This window comes from Gouania willdenowi, chromosome 8 (assembly GCF_900634775.1).
Source record: "Gouania willdenowi chromosome 8, fGouWil2.1, whole genome shotgun sequence".
NCBI lineage: Eukaryota > Metazoa > Chordata > Actinopteri > Blenniiformes > Gobiesocidae > Gouania > Gouania willdenowi.
The window spans coordinates 1,344,734-1,369,660 of NC_041051.1; the positions used below are offsets into that span (position 1 = coordinate 1,344,734).

General features: G+C 39.8%; 1 protein-coding gene across 1 annotated transcript in view; it reads right to left on the reverse strand.

Annotated features, from left to right (window-relative positions):
- Positions 1-4,834: 4,834 nt before the first annotated feature.
- Positions 4,835-24,927, reverse strand: part of fscn1a (fascin actin-bundling protein 1a) — a 30,992-nt gene continuing 10,899 nt past the window's right edge. The window contains exons 2-5 of the mRNA XM_028455837.1: positions 13,253-13,409; positions 10,991-11,112; positions 7,719-7,886; positions 4,835-6,494 (exon numbers count right to left, since the gene is read on the reverse strand). Coding sequence (XP_028311638.1) covers positions 6,286-6,494; positions 7,719-7,886; positions 10,991-11,112; positions 13,253-13,409 — 656 coding nt within the window. The 3' untranslated portion in view covers positions 4,835-6,285. The remainder of the gene's footprint in view (positions 6,495-7,718; positions 7,887-10,990; positions 11,113-13,252; positions 13,410-24,927) is intronic.

Genomic DNA, 24,927 nt, shown 5'->3' on the forward strand with positions numbered 1-24,927 from the left:
GAATCATCCGGTCTACTTAAGCAGCAGACTTGCACTGCTCTGTATCTCTGGTTCTTGCTGTCCAGGTAACGCACAATATTAACAGCCTACACTCTTAAAAAAAACCTAAAACTGCACATGTACCTTCTCTCATTTTCCCTTTATCATATTTGGTTCAGAAATGCTTGTTATGTTACATGCTCTCTGTATCTCTGGTTCTTGCTGTCCAGGTGTGCTGGAGGGGATCTACGGGCGTGGCCCATGCAGGAGGAAGCAAGTGGGTCTTAGTCAAATCCCAAGTCCGATAAAGAACGCAGCCCAAGCTCCGCACTGTGCCATTGCTGCGTGGCCCTGTCACTCGGACTGGGACGAAATCGACCAACCTCCTCCACTGACTTCCCCCCTGCCTGATAATTTGCACACCAGCACTTTTGGATATAGCCCCAATTTTAGACTACCTTTTTAATCTTTTAAACTTTGTAATAAAATGTAACCTTTTAAACTATAACCTGGCTTGAGAATTTTGTCCACACAGAACACTGGTTGGTCAGACAGCACCTTGGGTGTTACACTTTATCCTCATTCAGAGGGACAAAGTGTAAAAAGTTCTGCTTCCTCCCTCCCTTGTTCCATATTTTGTAAAGATTCGGCTCCAAACGGCCAGTTGGATTTTTCCCCAATAATGTCATAAGGTGAAAACTCCTCCTGCTAACAATCCTGGCTCCTCCTTCCCTATAATAATGTGAGCTCCTCCCTCTCAAACTACCTCACAGCTTAAACAATCACTGGTGTTTAATATATAATATACATAATACTTTATTGTCATATATGTAAAGCAACATACACTAAATGTGTTCTCTGTATTTAACCCCTCCCTGAGGAGCAGTAGGCAGCCACGGTGTAGCACCCAGGGAGCAGTTAGGGTTAATATAAGGGACTGATCAACATCCCACAGTGATGGACCAGGGAGATTAGAACCAGTGAGACTACCATTACAAGCCTGCTCCCTTAACCACTAGTCCCTTTATCCACAGATAATATACTTACATTTAGTATATAGATAATCCGAAGCACAGTGAGCGCTCACAATCAGTTCCATATTTAGTAACCGTTACATTGCCTCGTTTTTGTCTGACATGATCTGATGTGTTTGTGACCCAATGCAACGCAGCGATTGGACAAAACTAATGATCATCACCTTAAATGGTCTAGTTCTGTGGTTAGAAGAGGAGGATGACAAGAATGCGCAAACTGGGTGTCTGTGCCAGAACACACAATAATGGAAGAGATGCAAATTAAATTATCAGATACAATGTGATTTACTAAAGCTAGAGTTGATGGCAGTGGCTGTTTGAGCACATGTAGCATGTTTGACAAGCAGGCCTTTACTGTCCCAGCTTTACCCACAGATGGCTGCAGTTATTGTTGTTAGATGAAGAGACGTAGACAGAACTAAAGATGTGGGGAAAACTGTTTAAGCATAAATTTGATGTTATCCGTGATATAAACAATAGATAAGCTACTAGTACTGAGTGGTATTCCAAAAAGCGAGTTATGTTCAAACTCTGAGTATGTTTGGGCTCAAATGAGGGAAACTCTGAGTATATCATTCCTAAATGCGAGGTATGTTCTTCTCTGAGTACGTTACCATGGTAACATTCTCCGTGAACTAAATCTGCTCGGTGGCAGTATTTTTATCAAAGATACCCTGGGTTTCTACCTGGCTCCGCCCACCTGACCAAGCTTCTCAAAGAACACTTTAATGTAACTTGACACACATTTAACATTACACAGCAAAGACGTGCTCACATCATTACAAACGTGTCGCTTTACCTTTTTTTTTATTGTGATAACGGTAGTTTTCTTTATAACATTGTGGATGTGAAACACACTGAGAGGTTGATCTAAAACATCTACTGACGTCTGTAGTAAAGTTCTCTGAATACAAACCTGTAGATAATATAAAGGAGAAAAAGTCAATGAATACACATTGAAGGCTTGACATTGACTTTACATTGTTTCATACTGTAAAACAGTTGGATGTATAAACATAATAGTGTGAAAGTTACAGTGGCGTTGAGTTAAAGCCCTGCTCGTGGGAGTGAAGGGTTGGGGTTCAGTCAACTTTTTACATGACATCTTTTTTGGGCGTTTTTGGCAACTATATTACATTAAAAATCAATATAAATGATGCATCATCAAGCAACTGTCACTGTGTTTATATCCAGTGTAACAGGAGGGCAGACATCCTATGCTGCTCCTCAGACACATTTTATTCATATTATTCAGACCTAATGCAAAGGAAGTAGGAGGGATTAAAACCAAATCCAGCTCAATGATTGGTTTTTCCAAAGCCAATAACAAGCAGACTGGATTTATCCTACCCCCTTATTAAAATATGAGGCTTATACAGTATGTAGTATTCACAACCTTTTGCTTAACTTGTAAAGTATATTTGCACTAGTATACTAAATTTGACTACTAACGTAAATGTCACCCATTATATAAAATTGCTGTAACTGTTTCTCCTGCTTGGGTTCACATTTGTTTGCTGTGATTCATTTATTCATCCCTTTGATAACACCTAAAATGTCTTATTTTTATCCTTTTTTTTCTGTCGTCGTTAACTCCTACACCATTTGTCTGATTTTGACAAATAAGCCATTAAAAAATTCAGAAAGTTCTCGAGATTTATGTCTTTTTGTCTCTGTTTTTCTGTTATCAAGATTGAAGATTTGAAAGGTTACACAGCATAACGTGGATGGCTGTTCATCATAGGAATGGGATCCACACAAGGTTCCTGCTGCTTAACAGAAGGTTTTCCTTGCCGCCATGATGAATTCATGTTGGGTGTGGGATACATATGTATGTGTATATACGTATATATGCATATGTGTGTATCCATAAAATGAAGAGTCCGTCCTTAAGACTGCTCTACTGTAAAGTGTCTTGAGATACCATTGGTTATGATTTGGCGCTATACAAATAAAAGATTGATTGATTGATGAACGGATTTGGAGGAAATTTTCAGGAAATGTTGATAATGGGACAATGAACAGGTGATTACATTTTGATGATGTTCTGGATGACCAAAAATGAGAAAATAACAAAAAATAGGAAAATAGGAGCTGTGCCTGTGCCTGCTCCTTTAAGCGCGGTGGCTTATGGGTAATGTAGTAGTGCAAGGGAAGTGCATTGTGCATATGTCTCTCCTGGTACTCGTGCTGTACTTGGCAGAGGTCTGCGCTCTCCGAGTGCTGTAGTTTCTGATGTTTTGCTCATTTTAGAATTTTAATTCCACCTTTTAGTGTATTTTAAAGAGTTATGCCACAAATGATTATTGATGGATGAAAAAAATCTATAATGTTAAAAAATAAACTTCAATGTTTCTGTGTACCTCCTGAAAGGTGTTCAAGTATCCCGAGGGGTACACGTACCCTAGTTTATGAACAATACAATATACAGAAATCTCTACAAACATTTTTAACCTCGGGAATATATATAATATACAATATTTATGTATTTATTTGCTTAATGTTAACTTATCAGTATGATGTGTTTGTTAAAAGGCCATACATAATATGCCTATTTGTATCGCTTAATACTACTGTAATAATAAATTATCTTTCATTTGACTTTAAAACCTCCACATTCTAAACATGAAATCAAATCCCAGTAGTTTATTAAATCAGTCCATCCATGATGTGTCTACTGTATCATCCTCAGGAGATGATGGATGTATGAAGAACTTCTCAGATTGTTCACATCTACAGTGTTGTTGTTCTGACGCTGTTTGACCATGTGACACTGAAAACTCTCTAAAGTTTTTAGGGTTTGAGCAGGGCCGGTCATGTATGTAGGCTCTTTCTTAAACAGTCCATGAAAACACCACAACACACATACATAGCCAGGTACACAGGACCCACCACAGTGGGAGGGTCCTTTGTAGATCCCGCCATGATGATGTAGCTTTGGCATTTCCTTTATGCAAATAGGACGAAACATTCTGTTTTGGATCAGTATGGGACACACCATTTATTAGCCACATAACGAACGATTCCGTATTTTAAGGAACGGGTGACAACTCTATTGCTAGGTGAATGCTATTGCTAGCGAATGCTGATGGTAATGTTAATGGTAGATAATGCTAGCTAATGCAGTACAATGCGACCAGGCACCTGCATCCCCACTTGTGTTTGTTTCAGGAAATACAAATATTCTAGTTGCTCTCTCACATGAAAGCTTTAGCGTAGAAAACCGTCATCATTAAAGGAGATCTCCATCACTTTAGCACCTGTGTCGGCAGTCTTAGCCATCCATTTCCATTTTCTATATCAGGCCTTAACAGTTGCTAACCATTTGAGATCAAATTTCATAATGTTTAAATTGTAGATCCTCAATCACAAGAGCTTCAGACCAAAGTTTAACTTATTTCTACCAAAATCGTATTGAGAGAAAACTTTCAGACTCTGAGAATCAGTGAATCACAATAAATGTATTTGCACCCAATCGAGGGAAAGTGAGCAAAGTGATGGAATGGTGACTTTTTTGTATGAATGTAGTGTGTGAGTGAGTGAGTGTTGGTCAGAGGGGCCGATGGCGCACGCTTCTGTCAGTCTGCCCCAGGGCAGCTGTGGCTACAATAGTAGCTTACCACCACTAAGTGTGGAGTGAAAGAACAATCCCTTCATTCTGTAAAGGGACTTTGTGTCCACAAACGCGCTATATAAAATTGATGCATTTATTGTGTGCGACACATTGCACTGATAGAATAGTCAAATACTGTAAGGTCTTCGGTTTGAAACCAAACTTCTGAAGCGTTACTGGTTCTAGAAAGAAATGAACTGGATACAAGTTGCTTTCAAAACCCCAGTTTTATTAGTCATTGGATTGTTAGGTGAACCAATGGCACAAGAGAAATCAATCCACAATATCAAAAAATTATACAAAATAATACAAAAGGAAGTTCCAGTTATACAAAGCAAAAGTGTGGACAGTACATTTAGCTTCTTTTTAAAGTTTCCTACATCCCATAAACTGAAGAGTAAGGCACAGTCATTACCATCTGCATACGTTTGTCTCCACCTTGGTCTTTGTCTCTGTGATCATGCTGGTTTAACAACTCCATGCCTTCGCTTTAGATTCTCAACCCTTCAGCTGGGAAAGTGACAACAATCAAGCTTTATTTTAAAGGAAAGTTTAGCTGGTAACAGAGGAATGTTGATGCTGGCGCGCAAAAGAGCAAAAATAATACATTTTATGGAAACTCAATGGTTGCAATGTGTTCATTACTGAATTACAGAACAAATAGGATTTAGAAAAGGATAAATAATTTGATTTCTATTCTATTAGCAGATCAGGAACTAAACGTGTCGCTCCTTTGTCGTAAATGATGCTCAAAGGTCGGAGTGTAACACAGAAAAGGCAGGTTTGGGTAAACAGGGTCAACAAGGCAGTGAGAGATGCTCGTGTTACGATGATGATGATTAGTAGCACCAGGTTCCAGTTTGCCCAGTCGTGTGTGTGTGAGAGATGAGGTCAGAAATCCAGTATCAACATGTGCACGTAAAGGCTGGGGTGTGCGTTTTGGTCAAGGGACTCAAAAAAAAGCAGCATTCAAAGATTCATTTCTCTTCTCTGACCTCCTACTTCTCACTGTACTCATGATAATGTCTGTGCCTCGGACGAAGAAAAGGAACTCAATCTAAAGGTGAGAGTGGGATTTAATTCTATGTATGGCTGCACAGTTTGACCTCTGCAGCTTTAACCACACAGGACATAGAAGCTGTTAACATCCAGATCATTTTTATCATTTCATCCACTCCAGTTAAACGACAGGAAACAAGGCCCGCTCATAAACAAAACACATTAATTCTACAAGATCCAATAGCGGTGGAGACGTGGGTCCATGGTCGGATCAGGAGGAGGATTTCTATCAGATTGGCTCATAAATACTTTCTCCATGTGCTCAGATTCAGGTGGGGGGGGGGGGGGGGTCTGATTCTGGGAATAAAGAGAACAAAGAGGAGGAGGAGGACAGAAGTGAGCGAGCAGCAGAAAAAAAGTGCGCAGCTCCGCGGTAACTATGGCAACAGGTAAAGGTCGGAGGAGGAAAAGGACCAAAGAAGAGGAGGAGGAGCCTCTCCTTCATCCTAGTCAGCCTCATCCCTCTGTGCAGTTCATCAACATATAAAGTCATAGGTACGGGATTTAATAAAGGACTGAAATGTGTGTGTGTGTGTGTGTGTGTGTGTTCCATCCTCCAGCTTCACGGGCCACAGCATCTTCCCGTTGCCATGGTTTCCCTCAGTACTCCCACAGCGTGGCGGTCTCCAGGTCATCGGCATTGGCCTTCAGCACGCCAGCGTGGTCGCCACGGAGATACTTCCCGTCGGTGGCGTGACGGATGGCGAGCTTGTTGTAGTCGCAGAACTCGAAGAAGAAATCTACTGGAGTGTCGCTGCTGCTCACCACTGACTGCTCATTGCCCACCATCCAGTACTTCCCTGTGGAGTCTGTGGGGGAGGGGTGTCACAGGGGTGGGGGAGGGAGTAGAGATGGAGACAAAAGAAATTGTTGAAATTTGCTTAATTTGAATTATGTAATGAGGCAGCGGAAAAATCGCCAGAATTAAAACATCCTTTTAGTCTAAAATAAAAAATAAATCCCTTTGTACCACCTAATCTTTGTTGGCCTGGAGCTAGAGGATGGACGAACAATGCACATTCCTAATGCACGTTGAATACAGATTTAAACTTCATCTGAATTATGTGGCTGGTTTATTCCGATTATAATTCCAAATTAAATTAACACAATTCTTCACATGCTCAACTTGCTGCGATGACACACCGGACATATCTCTATAAAAGCAAGGGAGCTCCGTCTGTGTGTGTGTGTGTGTGTGTGTGTTCCTCAAATATCTCTGAGGATCAGGTCAGACTGCCATGAGACTTTCAACATGGCTGCTGCTTGGTTTTAAGGTGTGCAACATCAGATTTGTTCCACCGGAGGCACCACAGTCATGTGCGCGTTGGAGAGCCCCCCACATGCCCCATGTAAACGCACACGAGAATTCATCTCAGAGGGACCGCGAGCACATACCTGCTCGCTACGGGTTTTCTTTTCACGCGTGTGGCTTTTTGAAACTAATGTGACACCATAGCATAGCCCCTCCCCCTCTGCTCAGCACAGATATTTAATAACTTATCGTTTATGATTGAAATGACCCTCACTAACACTAACATTACTGAACAGTTTTTAATTCTAATAATGAATCACTACTGTGCTACAACAGCCGTTATTATCTATCTATCATTACCAATCTCTGTCTTCAAATGAATTATTCAAAACTTAACATGTTTGTCCCTAAACTGACGCTCTAACCGTGGATTCTCTCCATGATTCTATCATGTTTATCTACAGTCTACCTTCTCCTCTCTTTTTTTCTGTTTCAGGTTTCTTAACGCTGGAGTTGTTGATTCCTCATCTGTGGTTTTCTCATCCAGTCTGATGATGATGTTCTCTCTATCCTGCTCTTTTCTCTTTCTGTCCACTAACCCCAACCAGTCTCGCAGTTGGCTGCCACCTCTAAGCCTTTTAAGCAGAATGATGCCAACGTGTGTGATTAACACCCACATATGTAATACTTGTTTTTTTTAACATACTATGAGCTGGTCGTCAGAATAAGACTGAAAACGCTCTGCACCAGACGCACTGAAAGCTAACGAAGAGGGGCGGACCTTGCAGGCTGTACGCGCCGTCCCTGAACTCCAGGGTGAAGTAGTCGTAGGATGAGCGGTTGGAGTCCAGCGTTCCAGTCACCTTCCTGCATCCGATGAAGCCGTGCTCACCACGCAGCACGATGATTGGACGGTTGATCAGCTTCATGAGGAACTCCTCAGTCTCACCTGTTCACAAAGAGCAGATCAGCATCAGGTAAACATGGACCTCAACATTCAGAGACGGACAACTTATCACAGCAGGGACCACAGAAATGTGATTGTCTGCTCCGAGGGCCCCGATATTAAAATTTAATCTTAGCATTTCTGATGACCATTCTGATTATGAATACAGGAAAGAACAAAGGGTTCGTGTGCTTTTGTTGTTTATTTAGTTTTATGTATTTTTAAAGTGTGTTTTTGTGTACTTTTGACATCCTGTGGTATTTTAGAGTCAATCCTCATTTATCAACCATTCATACGTTCAGATCTGAGCAAACAATGAGCGTTTGACAAAATTCACGCAAGCGTCTGTATTTATCAATTGTGATGTGATGGTATATTTATCATTATTATTATTATTATTGTTATTGTTGCTGGGTTGTTCTTTGTTTTTTATTTCTTTTGTTGTTTGTTTTGTGCACCAACTACCAAGACAAATTCCTTGTACTGTCCTTAAAACTGTACATGGCCATTAAAACATTTCTGATTACAATCAGATCTCACGTCAGGTCTGATCTTGTGTACACATGTGGTACAACAGGAACATCTGACAGAGTCTGAAAATAATTATAAACAAACTTTGGCTGTCATTTAAACAATAGCAGACACACATTAGAAATAGATTATTAAAACAAAATTAAAATGATGCGTTATTACTGATACATGCACTTTTTTGGTTTTCCTTCAATAACTCCACTGACGAACTCTGCTACTGGACAGGATCACATAACGCACCAGCGCTGCTTCATCTTTGTGTTTTGTATAACCCAGAGGAGTGTGTGACATTATTTGAACCTGTTTTGCTCAACATTCCATTGGTGACTGGAGCGATATCTGAACTATCAGTATAGCGTGAGGAGCCAAAGCCAAACCTGTATCAGCACAGCCTCCACTGACGCTTTTCATTCATTTCTTGTAATGTGTTATTTCATTGGCCCCAGCCTGTGGACAACTGAGGCCAATATAAACTGAGGATGTCCTGATCCGATCACGTGGTTTCAGACTCGATCGGAGTCAGACGTCATCTCCCGATCAGGACTCGGATATACATGTATATTTATTATACCGGTTCATACCAAATACTGCTATATATTTTCGTTATGATATACATGTTTAATAAACCGCCGTACCGGTATATTGATTACACAACGTTCAGAACGCTACGTTGTGCCGCGTCAGACCAGAGCCTTTTCAATGTTGCACTGCGAAGGTAAACAGTAGCGCTCTGGTTACCATGGTTACGGGGTAAATGGATAAGAAAGCTCTGAAGCTGCAGAACTAGTAGAACATGATGACAGCAGAAGTTGTGTCAAAAAGAGGAGGAGCCTGTCTGTTGTTTGGTCAGTGGATGCAGAGCAGAGGTGGAGTTAGACACAAGTTCTCAGACATTTGTTCAACATCAGGTAAATCACTACAACATTTGTCCTGTTTGGAAGAGACCAAACGTATCGTTAGCCTCTCTGCTAACTAGCCTGATGCTAGTGTGTGTGTGCACAGATGTTTGAGGGCGTGTTTGTGTGCTCCACACAAGTGTTGGTGTGATTTGTGTGTGCGAATAGACCATCCTCAGTCAACCTACTGCAGTATTTCCTACAGCAGGACATGCAGGTGTGTTCTAAATCAGCGATTCTCAACTGGTGGGTCAGGACCCAAAAGTGGGTCGCAGACAGCTGGTCAAAAATAAATAACTACTTAATGTCTCTCATGTTGGACTCGTCTTTTATTTTGTTTAGTTTTAATAAAGATTAGACAGATTTTTTTGAAAAACTAAATTTGGTTAGTTGAATTCTAAAAAAAAAAGTGGGACCCAATGACAAAACATGGGTCCCAGGGTGAGACCAGATGAACCCCTGTTCTAAATCAAACTATCTGCAGACTTCACACACTTTTAGTCAGCAATACTTTACATGTTCTGCACCTGCAATACCAACATAATTAGGTTGTCATACTTTTCATTAAGATTAATATACATTTTAATCTGTGAAACTAAATAAGGAAAGTAAACATTAAGAGTTCCTAAAAGCACATTACTGGCCTTACTTTACACCACTGTGGTACTTTGATTTTCTTATTTGTTAACATGTCTGTTGGGTATTTTAAGATGAGGCACTGTTCATTTTTATATCAGATTTTTTTATTTAATATTTAATCTTGCACAAGTTTTTTTTTAATTTATTGCTTGATTGATCTAGTTATGTCACAGAAGTGTTCTGTCTAGGGTTGAATGTTAAAATGGGGTGAATAAAATAAAAAAGGGACATCCTGGATCTGTTTTTTTGCTCTTATTTTTTATGTATTATAGAAGTAACGGATTGGGACTCGGTATCGGACAATTCTCAAAATCAAAGGACTCTGAGGCAAAAATACCTGATCGGTACATCCCTAATATAAACGGCATATTTCCATGTGTCTCTCCAGGATCTCTGTTGTGAGGTTTGTTCTTATGCGCACAGGGGGGCAGACGTCACCTGCTTGGTAGCTGATCCTTCTCAGAGCGTTTTTTATGAGTTCCTTTATATGGTGGCCAAGAGGGACAAACATGCAGCAAACAGCAAGACGCTGCTAAACCATACCTTTAACTCCAGTTTCCACACTACGCTCTACTTCAGATGTGAGGAGTTCCTTTCTTTTCTGGCCAGTGTTTGTTTGACCTCAGTGGTTCTGAACCAGGAATATTTAAGGGCGTAACATTCAGCCGCCTGGTTTATCAACACCCATTTTAACGCAAGGTTGATAAACGAGGGTCATTGTGGTTTTTTTGTCATTTTGGGTTTTCAGAGTCATTTATGTGCATTTTTCTTGTCAGAATATTTTTCTGTAATTTTATTTTTTTGTGTCTTTTGTTGAGATCAGTCTTAACAGATCCTGATTCCAAGTGACAAACCACAATTTTTAAATCACTTTCAACATTTTACATAAGTTTTAGATGAAAGGTTCTATCAGTGTGTTGCACAGCCCAACCACACCAGTCTGCAGTGAGTGTAAAACGATCCCATTGTTGAGCTGTGGTGAGTGAATCCCTCTGTCTGAATGTAAACACATCACCTCCTCGTCTGGACAAACACACTAACCTGCAGAGTCCATGGTGGCTGCCAACTGTCCGTTTTTCTTGGCGGCCACGTATTTCCCGTTGGCAGCACGGAGCGTCACTCTCTTCTCACGCCATTCGATGTCGAAGTAGCAGTTAGTAGACCTTAGGAGAGAGAGGGAAAGTAAAGGATTACATTTCCAATATCAGACGCTCCTTCCAGTGTTTCAGTAACTGATACGGATCAGCTGCTAGTCTCTGTTTCACTGAAATATTCATTAAATCACTTTTAAACAAATCCACCCTTGTTTGTTCAGCACCAACAGGAAGTGCAGAGCTTCACATTAGTATGGATGTAAAGTCAAAATGTCATAAATTCAGACACATGCAAACAATGGCAGTTTAATAGGAACTTAAAATCAGAGGAAAAATCAAACCAAAACTCCTTTTAAGCTTTGATTTATTAACTAAACATATGAACGATCACCCAAACATTTACAGTTTAAACTCAGCACCAAGAAAAGACGCTTCACTGAGACTGGAAATGATGACACATCTCAAGGAAAGTCAGATATAGGCTTTAAATATGAACCAGTAGAGTCAACATATATTGAGTTTTCCATTTTGGCGAAATAGAAAAATATAGAAAATTGGAATACTGCCTATATTGATATATATATTTTATAGCTGATTATTAAAATACTTGTTTTCGGAGTCGCTGCTTTCCCTACTTCTCAGTGATCATCTAACGGAGCTCTTCATGCTGTTCTGAGTGCGTCCTAACCCAGACCTTCCCCAAAAACTAGCTACACTACAGAACTCACTCACATGTGCTGTCTCCTAGAGGAGAAAAAGCCAAAAGTGTCACATATTGTGCAGTTGTTTGTTAATAAATGTGACTGTGACATTTTGCATCATCAAATTTATCCCAAAATTGTCTTTCTGATCAGACTGAATTAAAATTATCGAAATTTATAGTGTATTAAGATTAAGTCGGGGCTTTCGCCTTTAATTGGCCATGTAATGTTATTACATACATGGAATTTGTCCTGTGCATTTAACCCATCCCTGAGGAGCAGTGGGCAGCCATTTTTGCGGCGCCTGGGGAGCAGTATGTCGTCATTTTGAGAAAAAAATGTGGTTACCAGCCCTATAATTATTTTATTATTATTACCCCTTATTGTTTTTTTATTTAATATTCTTAACTTATACATAAGCATTTGGCAACTTATTCATTTGAACCTTGTTATTCAGTTTACCCTACAACCAGGTTGTTTTCTGTGTGTCCATGTATAATTATTATTAGTGCTGTTTTTATTTATTATTACTTCATTTTAATAAGCCGCTCTTTGCTTTTCCAATTACCTCTGGGAGATAAATAGTCTTTTTCTGATTCTGACTCCATTAAACAGGTCTGAATCAAATCTTCAGATTGTGATGAAAGCATGTATGAGCCGTGTGCTTTGACCATGTGACCTCCTCTAGAACACCATCTAAACATGTCTGTCAGAGCATCATCTGCAGCTTCTGTTGTAAAACTACAGGTCATTATTACAGCAGTTAAAGCTGAGAGGGATGAGCTACTGTTGCAGACTTTAAGTGGGACCTCACAGGGAACAGATCCAGGAGCAGCAGGTCAAAGGTCAAAGGTTAACAGCTTGCTCTGTAGGCTGAGCGGCTGCACCACAAACACTTCATCTCCTGCAGCATTCCACAGCCATGACGGGGGTCGCCCCACCCCCCACAATGAGCCCACTACACAGATCGGGTGACCGGAAGACAGAGACCAAGAAATGACAGACACACACACTCACAGCTGCTGGTGAGCAGACAGACTGAAACAGGTGAGGACTGGTCTACATGATTCCAGGGAATTCCCCTTTCACTTAAAAAAAGATCAAATGTGTGAGTTAATCCCTCTGTGGCTCTAGGAGAAACACATCCTTAACGTCTTCATCTTAAAAGTCAAGTATTATTCTATTTTTCACACATCTCCATTTGTTCTAAGAATCTCAACAACATATGAGGTTTATTTTCACAAACTCGCCTGTTTTCAGAGTTTTAGCCTCTGAAAAGTCACTTTAATGACACTTCTAAAAACAGGCTGTTTAGGGGCCTTCGTGCATATGAATGAGTGGGCGTGTCTGTAGACGCAGACTTCATGCCTCGCTCTGAGGGTGATCACCAAAGCGACTGTCTTTTGCTTTTCACACACTGGGATGTGAGACACCCATTGAATCATCTGTGATAAGTGTAAACAAAGATAAGCATGTACAGTATATAACTGAGCACAAGTGTTTCTTACTTGGTGGAGGCGGTGCACTGCAGTCCTCCATTAGCTGTGAGAGTCCAGTATTTACCAGCGGCTGTTCGAAACGCACCCTTCCTGTTTTCACGGCAAATCTCTACCTGAAAAACCTCCTGGTCTCCTTCTTCATCCTGATTGGCTGACAGGTCCATACCTAGAAGAGTGAGAGGAGAAGTTAGTATTAGCAAGACATGAGCTAATAGCTCAAGTCAGTAAAAAGTAAATGGAGGATTAGCGACAACACAACAGAGTTCCAGATCAAAAGTAAGAAGTGAGCAACTGTTGGGGTTTGTGCAGTGTTAAACACAGCTGTATTCACATCTGTCAGTGCCAGTCATAGGATTAGTCGTCATGGTGATTAACGGTCAGACTAAACGGCTAAACGGGCAAATAAGGCGACACGTTAATCTATAAAAACAGTGACGAAGCAGCAGCAGAGCAGTTAATGCATATAATACAACCATATGTAAATGCTTAGGTTATTTTTTTTACTTTACCTTCAGGCAAAACACACGAAACACTGGCAGAGGATTCTGAAACATCAGCTCCTCTTTAGCATTAACGTCAATATTTGAGGTTTAGATGCAGTGGTTTGATAAGTTCACATGAAGACGCATGTTTTGAGTGTGTGTTTGTAAAACACGTTTGATCTGTTCAAACTGAGCGGACACACATCAGGATGATTTCAGCTTCAGTTAGTCTGTAACGTTTCTGTAATGTTTAAATATAGAGTAGGACTACGCAACAGTGCATTCATATTGAATGGTAGTCCAAATTTGGAAGTCCATATTTAACACAAAAAACAGTTAATAGCACACACCCCAAAAAAAGATGGTGTTCTGAACATAAAACAAAAATCAAAAAGTGAAAAATGATTTTGATGTAGTTTAAAAATAAATCTTTGAATATTTTACTTTATTTCTAAATTTAAATGTTGACATTTCAATCAATTAACAATTTAACAATCAAGCAACAACAATACCAAGACCAAGCATGTATGTATTAGTCAAACAATGCTTTTATTTTGAAAGTTTAATTATGAAGACATGTTATTAATTTTATTGCTTTACAGCGTAACTTTGTCTAATTCCAAAATAAAGTAACTTTATATAATAAATATTTCTATATTTAAAACGTACTTCACATAAACATTTTTTTCTCAGAATACAAAATATTTAAAAATAAACAAAACAGGGGGCGCTTGTGAGCAACGATATGTAAGGACGTGTAGCATCAATTTTCTTATAAAAATACGTTGCTATCTGACATTTAAGTGCTACCTGCATCTTCTGAAACCTTACTGCAAATACTAGTGCCGTGTGAAACATCACCTTCGCAATGTCTGGATCTAAAGGTTCCAAAAAGTCGGAACTCGGTTGTGGCTAAGCTAATGGCTGCGATAGCCAAGTCGGGAAAAACTTACTACGCTGGAGGCAAAAGTAAAATCCAAGTGCCAAACGATCTACGAGATGATTGATTCCCTCCGCAGTCATTACAAAGAGCTACTTTATGGTGTCAGGATGGAATTATGTGCTAGAATAGGTCCATTAGCCACTAGTTTGGAAAAACACAAACAAAAAGAAGCTGCATTTTACTATTGTGTCATTGGTTGAAGCTCTTTGTGGATTCAATATTCTGCTTAATATTCTGACTAACCCTATTTCTATTTCTGAACAAACAGTTTCAATCAGCTTGAAATGACCAATTCAAAGGGTTTAAGTCACTGTATGTGCAGAGACCTCATTAAAATCACATCAAACTCTTCAAGCATGTTGAATCAACAAAGGGACAAAAACTGTTGCTGTAGAATGAACACATACAGAAACATGCTCTGCTCCATACAGAACAAAGTGGGCCTTTGTGTGTGTGTGTGTGTGTGTGTGTGTGTGTGTGTGTGTGTACCTACAGAAACAGAGCCATGAACTATCTGTATTTGTGCAGAGGGAACGACCCTGACGGACAGAGAGAGAAAGGCAGATGTGTTTGAGGAAACAAACGAGCACTCATGTTTTTCATAACGTCTCATTTTTTCAGCGTGACGTCCTGCCCTCTCTGCATGTTTCTGACTGTGCAGCTCAACAGTTGTTAGAGGGGCCAGTGGTTGGATCAAAGACCCTCATATAAATAGTAAAACCAGGATTAGCAATTTATCATAGCAGATAATCTCAGGTTAGGCAGATTGAAGTTTCCTTTTGCTGGGCTCATCCTAGATATGAGATATGTTAATAAATGATTGTTGCCCATCATTCACCTTAAACATTTCACTGGTTGGAAAATCTGTTAAAACAAACAAATAAATAATAAAGGTCCAGTATAAGCTATTTTACACACATCTCCATTTGTTCTAAGAACCCCAACAACATAGTATTTGAGGTTTATTTTCACAAACTCGTCGGTTTTCTGGAGTTTTAGCCTCTGAAAAGTCACTTTAATGACGCTTCTAAAAACAGGCTCAATAGACAGACTCCACACCACAGCTTGTTTGGGCTGGGCAATATAACCTTTTTTAAATATCTCAATATTTTCAAGCAACATAAGATATATATATCTTAATATTTTGCCCTTGCCATGAGATGATGCTTTGATGCATACAATTGAACCAGAATGGCAATACTCAATATATATTAATGTTTTCTCTGTGATGTAATTTGAGTTTCCTTTAAATGTTATAGCAGAAACTAACAGGTATGTTTCCTGTTAGTTTCTGTTTTCAGGGGCAAACTGTTAAAATAAGGTAAGTCACTTAACGCCACATGTCAAATCACACAGGGACCTTTATTAACAGAGATGTAGTGAACGTCAAAATTAAAAAAAAAAAAAGAACAAATGTGCATTTGTGCACTTTTTAAGCACTTTTTAAACAACTTTTGCTGACCAAAGTGCTGTACAGTTTTTTTATTATTATTATTATAATGATCAATTACTTATCAAATATTTCTGACAACTGTGAATTTATCAGATACTATTATCCAAAGCAACATACAGAATATATAAACAGTTACCACTACTAACACACGCACACCTGATCACACATTATTGGGGCAAAAAATAAACTGTCCTGTTCATAGCTGACTTTTACAAACTATGGAATAACAATGGAGGGAGGAAACAGAACTTTGTCCCTCTGAATGAGGCTAAAGGATGTATATCACTGTAGCAAAACCATTATATCATACCGCCCCTTTGAGTAGTTTGATTAATAGTGTGTGCTAAGTGAATCATGAAGCCTTGACGACTGTCAAAACATCTCCAAAACAGCAGCAGTTGTGACGTGTAGTCTGTCTGCAGTGGTCAGTATCCATCAAAAGATGGTTTAAAGAGGGAAAACCAGTGGATTAACTGGAAAATATGAAAGTTTGCTCCCACTCTTGTAGACAAAGTCCCTAAACCTAACCCAATCCAAGGTGTGCAGTGCAGCCAATTTATTCACTTTAATACTTTGAATCTCAGGTGTAAAGTTTACTTGGCATTTTTTTAGTTAAAATTATCACAAACAATGTGCAAACAAGAGTTGGATATCCTTGTCACAGTTCATAAACTCCTGCTTGCATTATTTTAAATGTTCATTTATCAAAGACGTATTTCCACGTGTCAAATTCTTATCAGCATTAACACTGGAAAATAAATTGAGATTCAAGATATGTCAAGTTTTCTATTTTGGCGATATAGAAAATTACGTCGCCTATTTTTATAGCTTATTTTCTATTAAAATACTTGTTTTAGGAGTTTCTGCTTTTGATACTTCTACTTCTTGGATTTCTGAGTGCATTCTTACCCAGACCTTCCTCTAAACAAGCTACACTACAGAACTCACTCACACGTGCTGTCCCTTGTAGGAGAAAATGCTAAAAATGGCACATATTAATGATAATAAAATGTGCCTGTGTGGCATTTTGCATTAGGCAAACTAAACTTGAAATGTCTTTCTGGTAAGATTTTATTTGAATTAAAAATGCAAATTTATTGTATATCACCATTTTGAGAAAATATAATGAGATAAGAGTTTTGGTCTATATCGCTCAGCCCTCATTACCAAACTATTAACATCCGACTGTACAATTTGTCAAAGTGCAGTGTGACGAGCTTCATTTTACTTGATTTGGCTGCAAAACAGAACTTTGCTGCTGTAGTTACAAGATAAAGTAAATGATACAATCTAAAGCAGGAATGCTTTTTGGTTCAAATCCATTTTGAAACCACAAAACATGCTGTGAAAGCCACATTCCAGATGTTGTAATAAAATAGTTCAAAACGACACATTTTTAGTTTCAGAGTTACTTTAAAGGAACGGTATTATGAAAAAAAAAAAACACTTGATAATGGTTTTGCTACAGTGATATACATTCCTTTAGCCTCATTCATTTCCTCGCTCCCTTGTTATTCAGCTCCAAACGGGCGAGTTGGATTGTTCCCCCAATAAGATGTTATAAGGTGGAAAGCAAAGACAGCTTGATATTACAGTTAATACCTTTATGTTCAGTATATAGATTATCCAGTATAAAGATAAACTGAAGAGCATTCACAATAGTTCCACTTTTAGTAGCCGTTACACCGCCTCGTATCACCCTTATTGGATGATCTGATGTGTTTGTGACACAATGTGACAGTGGGTGGCTGGTGACGTGCTGACGTGCTGGTGACGTGCTGACGTGGTGACGTATCGATCATTTCCTGTTTACACTCTACCGCTGTTTGCAGCGCTCTACTACTGTGTTCTGCTAACTCTAATCAAACTTGTTGTCATTGATATTTTAGCCTTGAAAACACTTGTTTTAATTTTTTACCGTACAGTTAAACGTACGAAGGTTAAGTAAAAAGCAATCTCGCCTCTTATAGGCAGTACAATCTCCTTTAAACTTCCTTTTGTCCTTAGCTTAGCTTAGCTTAGCTTAAATTTAGCACCTATGGCTTCTCTCTCCTCCCCTCCGCTCTCCTGCCCGGTGTGTCAGATGTTTAGTTACTCCTCGTCCTCCTTTAGGGACAATGGTAGTTGCATAAAGTGTAGCGTACTGTTAGATATGGAGGCGAGGATCAACAATCTGGAGAAGCGGTTCCGCACCCCTGATACCAAAACCGAAGCTAGCAAGCAGGACCTAGCCGGTGCGGACCGTGCTAGCTCTAGCTTAGCCTCCCCCCCGGCCAGCAATGAGTGGGTTACTGTCCGTGGTAAGCATAGTCGAGGGTCAAAAAGCCGCTCGGGACACCACCATGTTCACGTCTCAAACAGGTTCTCCCCCCTCTGTGAGGACAACACACTCACCGGGGAACAAACTCTGATAATTGGCGACTCCATAGTGAGAAACGTGAAGCTAGCGAAGTCAGCGGGCATTGTGAGGTGCATCCCAGGGGCCAGAGCGGGCGACATAGAATCAAATCTAAAGTTGCTGGCAAAGAGTAATCGTAAGTTTGATAGGATAGTCCTCCATGTCGGCACTAATGACTCCCGACGTCGTCAGTCGGAAGCAACCAAAGTGAACATTGAATCAGTTTGTGCTTATGCTAAAACAATGTCGGACTCCGTAATTTTCTCTGGTCCCTTACCAAATCTGACCAGTGATGACATGTATAGCCTATAGCATGTCATCATTTAACCGCTGGCTATCGAGGTGGTGTCCAGAAAACGAGGTGGGCTTCATTGATAATTGGAGATCCTTCTGGGGAAAACCGAACCTGATAGGAAGAGATGGAATCCATCCTACTTTGGAGGGAGCATCTCTACTATCAGAAAACATGGCACATTTATGACATCTCATGAATGAGACCATGTTACAGAGGGGGAGTCCTCCACGCCCCTCTGCGCTTGCCTTAGGACAGTTTCCCTCCCATTGCTATCATGATAGCTGTGTTCATCGCCATGACAACTGTTGTGATGGTGATGAATATTATTTTATGGAGACGGTGTCAGTCCCCCGACCCATATTTCACAATGATTTTAACATAAAATCAAATAAAAGAGCTATCAATTATAAAAATCTGAAAAAAATTAAAATCTCAAATCTAGAAACACCAAAACATAAAAGCATTAGATGTGCTCTATTAAATATTAGATCACTGAGATCCAAATCTCTACTAGTAAATGACCTTATCTCAGAAAATAACTTTGATTTATTCTGTTTAACTGAAACATGGCTGTATCAAGATGAATATGTTAGTTTAAATGAAGCCACTCCTCCCAGTCATTTAAATACTCATATGCCACGAGACATAGGCCGTGGAGGTGGTGTAGCAGCTATTTATCATTCCTCTCTCCTAATCTATCCTAAACCAAAGGCCAGTTACACTTCCTTTGAAAGCCTGGTTCTAAATTTATCTCATATCGAATCAAAAACCTGCCAGCCAGTCTTATTTGTGATAATTTACCGTCCTCCAGGCCCTTATTCTGAATTTCTATCAGAATTCTCTGAGTTTATATCAAACTTAGTCCTCAGTTCTGATAAAATACTGATAGTAGGAGATTTTAATATCCATGTGGACAAAGATAGTGATAGCCTGAGCTCAGCCTTTATGTCCCTAATAGACTCAGTTGGCTTTTTTTCAAACTATTAATGAAGCTACTCATCGTTTAAATCATACTCTTGATCTTGTTCTAACATATGGCCTTGATATTAATGAACTAAAAGTCTACCCTGAAAATCCTCTGCTATCAGATCACTTTTTAATATCTTTTAACATTATCCTAGAGGATCTCGCACTGTGCAATAAAATAGTTAGGAGTAGAAATCTGTCCAATAGTGCTGTGGCTAAATTTAAAGAGGCCATTCCTGCTGCCTTAAACTCAGTGCACCATCCAATAAATAACTATGATATTAATTATAACCCCTCTCAACTGGATCTGCTTGTCGATAGCTCTGCTAGTCTACTAAAATCCACCTTGGACTCAATTGCCCCATTGAGGGAAAAAACTATTAAACGTCAGAGGAAAGCTCCGTGGTTTAGCTCTGAAACTCACACACTCAAACAAACAACCCGTAAATTAGAGAGAATGTGGCGCTCCAATAAAACAGAGGAGTCACGAATACTTTGGCAAGAAAGCCATAGTAAATACATGACAGCCTTACGACATAGTCGATCTACATACTATTCCTCACTAATTGAAGAAAATAAAAATAATCCGAGGTACCTTTTCAGCACTGTAGCCAGGCTAACACAAAGTCAGAGCTCTATTGAGCCCATGATTCCTCTAGCCCTCAGCTGTGAGGACTTTATGACATTTTTTAACCATAAAATTCACAAGATTAGAGATAAAATTAGCCACTCCCTGCCTTCACCTGGGCCTGCTGTACCATTAAATGTAAATAGGCCTAACCTAAACTGTTTCACACATATAGGACTTCAGGAACTTAACTCTATTATTTCATCCTCCAAACCATCGACCTGCCTTTCAGATCCGATCCCAACTAAGCTGTTTAAAGAAGTTGTTCCCCTAGTCTGCCCATCTTTGTTGGAGACAATAAATATATCCCTATCAATAGGCTACGTGCCACAGTCCTTTAAAGTAGCTGTAATCAAACCCCTTCTCAAAAACCTACTCTTGATTCCAGCACTTTAGCAAACTACAGGCCTATATCTAATCTTCCTTTTATTTCAAAGATTCTTGAGAAAGTTGTGGCAGCTCAGCTCTGTGAATTTCTTCAAAACAACAGCCTGTTCGAGGACTTCCAGTCAGGCTTTAGAGCTCAACACAGCACAGAGACTGCTTTAGTTAAAGTAACTAATGATCTACTCTGGGCTTCAGATGAAGGACGACTCTCAGTGCTGGTTTTATTAGATCTTAGTGCAGCTTTTGACACTATAGATCACTATATTCTACTAGAGAGATTAGAGAAATTACTTGGAATCACAGGGACTGCCCTAAACTGGTTTAAGTCCTACCTATCTGATAGGTACCAGTTTGTACACGTGAATAATAAGTCTTCTGTGTACACTAAAGTAAGCTACGGGGTTCCTCAGGGCTCTGTGCTAGGTCCAATCCTCTTCTGTATCTATATGATCCCCCTTGGTAATGTTATGAGAAAATACTCTGTTAACTTCCACTGCTATGCTGATGATACCCAACTGTATGTATCAATGAAGTCAGGTGAGACAAATCAGCTATCTAAACTTGAGGCCTGTCTAAAGGACATTAGGGCCTGGATGGACCAAAATTTTCTTCTTCTCAACTCAGACAAGACTGAGGTCATTGTACTGGGCCCGCGACACCTTAGAGAAACCTATGCTAGCCTAACTGCCCTAGATGGCATTACTCTGGCACAAAGCACAACTGTTAGAAACCTTGGGGTTCTATTTGATCAGGACTTATCCTTCAACTCTCACATAAAACAAACTTCAAGAACTGCCTTCTTTCATCTCCGTAACATTGCTAAAATCAGATCTATCCTGTCTCAGGGCGACGCCGAAAAACTAGTCCATGCTTTTGTTACCTCTAGACTGGATTATTGTAATTCTCTTTAGCAGGCTGCCCGAGCAAGTCGCTTAAGACACTTCAGCTGGTTCAAAATGCTGCAGCACGTGTACTGACTAAAACTAGGAGAAGAGATCACATTACTCCTGTATTAGCCTCTCTGCATTGGCTTCCCATAAAATATAGAATAGAATTCAAGATTCTTCTTCTCACTTATAAAGCCCTAAATGGACAGGCACCAGTCTATCTCAAGGAGCTTGTAGTGCCATACAATCCCCCCAGAACACTACGCTCTCAAAATGCTGGACTACTCGTTGTTCCATTCGTCTCTAAAAGTAGTATAGGAGGAAGAGCTTTCAGTTATCAGGCCCCACTTCTCTGGAACCATCTACCAACCACGGTTCGGGGGGCAGACACCCTCTCTACCTTTAAGGTTAGGCTCAAAACATTCCTCTTTGATAAAGCTTTTAGTTAGGAACCAGCTCATAGCTCATAATTAAGATGCAATAGGCATAGACTGCCGGGGGGGGGGGGGTCTGGCATGCTCGGTTGGAGAGAGGTTGGAGAGGGCGTTAAGAGAGAGGTCATTTAGGTTAGAGAGGGACCGGAGAGGGTCCCATTCCTCTTTCAAACACTCCCTCTATGTCTGCTTACTCCCTTGTGTGTTTGCTCCTGTACTCCTTCTGGCTTTTGTCTTGCAGGTCCGTGGGATCCTCAGTGTGGAGTTACAGAGTCTCAACAACTCTGTCTCCACCCTTTCCTCTGCACACACCCAACACAGCATAACGTGGATGGCTGTTCATCATAGGAATGGGATCCACACAAGGTTCCTGCTGCTTAACAGAAGGTTTTCCTTGCCACCATGATGAATTCATGTTGGGTGTGGGATACATATGTATGTGTATATACGTATATATGCATATGTGTGTATCCATAAAATGAAGAGTCCGTCCTTAAGACTGCTCTACTGTAAAGTGCCTTGAGATACCATTGGTTATGATTTGGCGCTATACAAATAAAGATTGATTGATTGATTGATTGATGGTTTGTCAAAACAATGGATTATGGTGTTAAATTGACTATTCCTGTGGTCAGAAGAGGTGAGGATGGGAAGAAAGCGTCGCAGCATCTCGTAAGTTTTTTGAAATGGCTGACTCAGCTGATAGTTGAGAGTTTACTTCCCTGCAGCGCAGCGTGAGCGGTTACAACCAGTTCTATTTTTAGTAGCCGTTATTCCGTCTCGTATCGCCTTTATGAAATTATCTGACATGTTTGTGACCCAATGCGACGCAGTGGTCGGACAAAACAGTGGACTATCGTCTTAGATGGACTATTTCTGTGGTCAGTAGAGGTAAGGACGAAAAGGAAGACTGTTAATGATTTATGCTGCTGCTGCGATAAACACACACGCTGAAGCAGTGTTTACGCCCACTCACGCAAATGCATGAAGGCCCAAAAAACAGCCTGTTTTTAGGAGCTCTGAAAGTGACTTTTCAGAGGCTAAAACTCTAGAAAACAGACGAGTTTGGGAAAATAAACCTTAAATACTATGTTGTTGGGGTTTTTAGAACAAATGGAGATGTGTGAAAAATAGCAGAATACTGGACCTTTAATGATAAAATAAAAAAAAGATGGATTTGAGTTAAATTTTGTCATTTTACTTGTATATTGATAATTGGATGGAAATTAAATGATAATTTCTTTCACAAGGTGAAAAACTGGCAGCATCATTGAAAGAAAAAAAATCATTGCCTCACGCTGTTGTTTTTTTACTGCTAGTTAAAAACCGTTTTAGTTTAAATGATCTCGTCCGCTTGAGGGGAACTGTTTAATCAGATAAAGGTCAGGGTTTAAGTCCTGCAATATGTTTATCTCTTTATAAGGCCACGGGGACTTCCAAATAAAAACCTGAGCTCATTCTTTACTGTTAAATACCCTACAGATCTACATCATTCATCTTTAATAACTGTCTATCGTTCAGCTGCTTTAAAAAGTACTCATCGTTTAGTTTGAAGATGATTTTTAAGCAACAACAGTCATTCTAACCAGAGATCTATCTGCACCCTGAGGGTGATTAAAGTATGGTCCGTGTCACCACCGTAGACATAGTGTGTTACATAAGGGGCTGTTGAGTTCCTGTTCACTTTGAGGGGAAAAGAAAACATAGTGGTTCTCTGCTGCTGAGCATGAGGTCGAATTTCTGCAAAAGTGTGTGTGTGTGTGTGTGTGTGTGTGTAGAGGTGCACATATGCGCATACAGATGACGGAGAAGGAAAAAATAACTGACCATAATGGGAACCACATGGGGAGAGCAAAACTGGGTGGAGCTCCAACAGACAAAGAGACAAAAAAAAAATTCAAACAGCAGACTTCAATGATCAATCATTAAAGATCAATCACGCACAGTCAGTGCTCATCTAATAAATCCTGTTCCTGCATTGCTCAGCGGCACCTAAAACCATGTTTCAACCAGCAGCTTTATTCCATTTAGACCTTTTGTCAGATCTCTGATTCAGCAGTGAGCAATGTTTGCATGTTTGTTGGAGCTCCAACATCCTGTGTCTGTGCTTCAAACCACTTGTTGGCATCAAGGATGAGCCATGGATGTGGAGGACCAATCAAAAGCATCCATTTGGAGCCAAGACTAAAACCTCAAGGTTGAAGTTTACCTACATTACAGTGATTAAACATAGAAAAGTCTCAATTACAGAAAGAAACTGATGTTCTGAAAGGGATTCTTCACTGTTTATATAAATGTGGCCTAAAACCTTTGAAATATAATTGTTAGAAGATTATAACAAATAAAATGAATTGCTTTTTAAAATGGGACTACTTTACAGTTTTAGAAACAATGTTCCTCCATCTTGAAATCACGTGACTGATGATGTCAGTAAAGGATGCTGATGTAAACCTCTTGTTTACCGTAAGAGGATTAAAAACAATGGTGACTAAAAAAAATGATCTATGACCGTAGGGGCGATAGCTCCTACTCTGTGGTTTGATAGTAGATGATGAAGCAGAGAATAAGAGCTCTCCTAAGGAACCTTTAACTCTCCCTTAAAGGGTCCATGCTAAGCTAAATCAACTTTTCTGTGTTTTAAACATGATAAAGGTCTATTATGGCTTCATACACATGTCTAAAGTGTTTTTATCATTGATTCCATCAATCATTAGTTAGAGGGTGATTTACTCCTTTCTTACTACAGGGTGAACACAAACACCTCGCTATAATTTGATGACACGTTCCCCTGATGACGGATTTGAGCTGGAG